The 2,837-nt window shown below is 54.0% G+C and overlaps 1 protein-coding gene across 1 annotated transcript in view; it reads left to right on the top strand.

The window, feature by feature from the left end:
• GML (glycosylphosphatidylinositol anchored molecule like) overlaps positions 1 to 940 on the top strand; it is a 6,001-nt gene extending 5,061 nt beyond the window's left edge. The window contains exon 3 of the mRNA XM_028500764.1: positions 645 to 940. Within this exon, the coding sequence (XP_028356565.1) occupies positions 645 to 940 (296 nt within the window). The remainder of the gene's footprint in view (positions 1 to 644) is intronic.
• The last annotated feature ends 1,897 nt before the right edge of the window (positions 941 to 2,837 follow it).

The raw sequence follows: 2,837 nt of genomic DNA on the forward strand, positions 1-2,837 counted from the left end.
GCAGGGATTCACGAGGCGGGTCTCAGGGGGAGCCCTGATCAGGTAGCATTGGCTGGTCCAGCCATTGGTGAGCCCTCCAGGGAAGGTCATCACAGTATTCGTGGGGCTCTGCCTGGGATGCTGCGTCAGGTCTGCCCTGGGGCATCAGCGTTTGTATGTTGGGCCAGGAGCCGGGAAGAGCAGGCAGAGCGGCTCGGCAGGAGCTCATCTCGAGGGGCCATGCCAGCTGCAGAAAATCAGCTGAAGGCCCTACTCTAGGGGCTCTCTGCTTGAGGGTCTGTGTGATCTTTGGGATCCAAACAAAACATGTTTCCAGGTCTCCATTTGATTTCCCGGTGCCTGGAATCCTTATGACAAACAACGAACAGGACGACTCATTGGTATAGCTACGGGACAAGGGACCATAAAACCCCTTAGGGAGGCCAGATGCCTAGATGAGGTGGCAGTGCAGGTTGAAAAACATCTCCAGGGGAAGTTCTTCATGGAATAACTAAAACCTCTAGTGGGCTTGGATATTCTTGCTCAGTCAAGAATTTTAGGCAGTGTAACAACATTTGGGGGATGGAGCTAGTTAAGGTGAACTGCTTTGATATTTGCAAGTAGAAATCGTGAAATCCACGATTTTCATCTCTACTTCTTTTTAGGTTTGAGTCCTCGGGAACTGCTCGTTTACAAGAACTGTACAAACAACTGCACGTTTGTGTATGCAGCCCATCAGCCTCCTGAAGCCCCCAGAAAAAGATATTTTCTCACTAACAGTTTCTACTGGGTTAGTTGCTGTAATTCTATGACTTGCAATTATGGAGGACCTACTAATCTTGAGAGGGACATCTTACCCGATTACACAGTTGAGGAGGAACTCGAAGGAACTGTGCGACCGGGGGGGTCAACTTTGTTCCTGAGCTTTGTCTCCATCCTAGTCAGCAAAACACTGGCGTGAGAAGCCCCTGTAGAGGGACCGATCGTCTCCCTGTTTCACAGAACGAGTCGGTGGTCCTTTGCTTTCTTGTGAGCCAGAGACACGGTCCCCCCAGCGCCCCCCGTGGCGAGTCACCCATTGAGGGCTTGTTTCAAGTGAGAAATAAACAGCATTATTGCTTGGGTTCTGTGGACTCAGAGACTTCTTTGTGGTTTTAGCATTTGATCCTTTTTTCCCTCATTAGGCGTCATCTCACACACAGACAAAAATATCTTGCCAGTTTAGGGAGCGGAGATGGGGTATTTTAATCCAAGCAGAACAGTCACAGGGCAGAGTCTACGTGCCCCCTGAAAGAGTGGCGCCAGGTCTGCTCAGACCACGGGTACCCGAGGCACCTGAGCCTGCATCCTTCCAGTTTTCCGGTGGGGACGACGGAAGCACACGGGGTCCTGGAGATGCGGTGGTATGTGGGCTGTCGGGGCTGCCATAGAGACTGTGTCCAGCGTCCCGCGTGGCTCAGTCAGACGCGCCCCGCGCGACTCGAGCTGCCCCTCAAGGTGGCGCCTGGCTGCCTACAGGGATGGAACGTTTCCTCAGATGCTGACATCTGAGAAGGGCGAGGGGCCCGAAGGCCAGCTGGTGGCTGCCTTGCAATGGCAGGGAGAGAGGTCCGGGCTGCTGCTGTCACTCACCGAGCCCCCGGGGTCGGTATCGGGAACAGGTGTGGACGCAACAGAAAATCAGACCGTCGTTGCTCTCCTCCTCCTCCTTTAACTCAATACCGGAATTGAAACGACTGAGATAAAATTCACAGAACGTCAAATTCATCATTTTAGAAGCGTGTACTTCAGGGTCTTTTAGTACCTTCCCAGTGTAGTGCAGCCATCACCACCGTGTAAGGCCAGAATATTTCACACCCAGAGAAGCCCCACGTCAAGCAAGCAGCTCCTGCCCGTTCATCGTCTCCACAGGCCTTGGCAACCACTGATCTGCCTTCGGTCTCTGTGGATTTGCCTGTGCTGGGTCTCTCCGGCAGGGCTCTCCAGAGAGACAGACCCTGCAGGAGACATGAATCGACGTCATGGGAGAGGAGGGGACGGAGCGAGGGACGAGCGGACAGAGAACGAGAAGACATTGCGAGGAGGTAACGATTTTCAGGAATTGGCTCCCACGCTTGTAGGTGCTGGCAGGTCTAAAATCTGCAGGGCAGGCTGCCACGTTAGAAATCCAGCTCAGACTGTGGACTCAGAGACTTCTTTGTGGTTTTAGCATTTGATCCTTTTTTCCCTCATTAGGCGTCATCTCACACACAGACAAAAATATCTTGCCAGTTTAGGGAGCGGAGATGGGGTATTTTAATCCAAGCAGAACAGTCACAGGGCAGAGTCTACGTGCCCCCTGAAAGAGTGGCGCCAGGTCTGCTCAGACCACGGGTACCCGAGGCACCTGAGCCTGCATCCTTCCAGTTTTCCGGTGGGGACGACGGAAGCACACGGGGTCCTGGAGATGCGGTGGTATGTGGGCTGTCGGGGCTGCCATAGAGACTGTGTCCAGCGTCCCGCGTGGCTCAGTCAGACGCGCCCCGCGCGACTCGAGCTGCCCCTCAAGGTGGCGCCTGGCTGCCTACAGGGATGGAACGTTTCCTCAGATGCTGACATCTGAGAAGGGCGAGGGGCCCGAAGGCCAGCTGGTGGCTGCCTTGCAATGGCAGGGAGAGAGGTCCGGGCTGCTGCTGTCACTCACCGAGCCCCCGGGGTCGGTATCGGGAACAGGTGTGGACGCAACAGAAAATCAGACCGTCGTTGCTCTCCTCCTCCTCCTTTAACTCAACACCGGAATTGAAACGACTGAGATAAAATTCACAGAACATCAAATTCATCATTTTAGAAGCGTGTGCTTCAGGGTCTTTTAGTACCTT

This window comes from Physeter macrocephalus, chromosome 15 (genome assembly GCF_002837175.3).
Source record: "Physeter macrocephalus isolate SW-GA chromosome 15, ASM283717v5, whole genome shotgun sequence".
NCBI lineage: Eukaryota > Metazoa > Chordata > Mammalia > Artiodactyla > Physeteridae > Physeter > Physeter macrocephalus.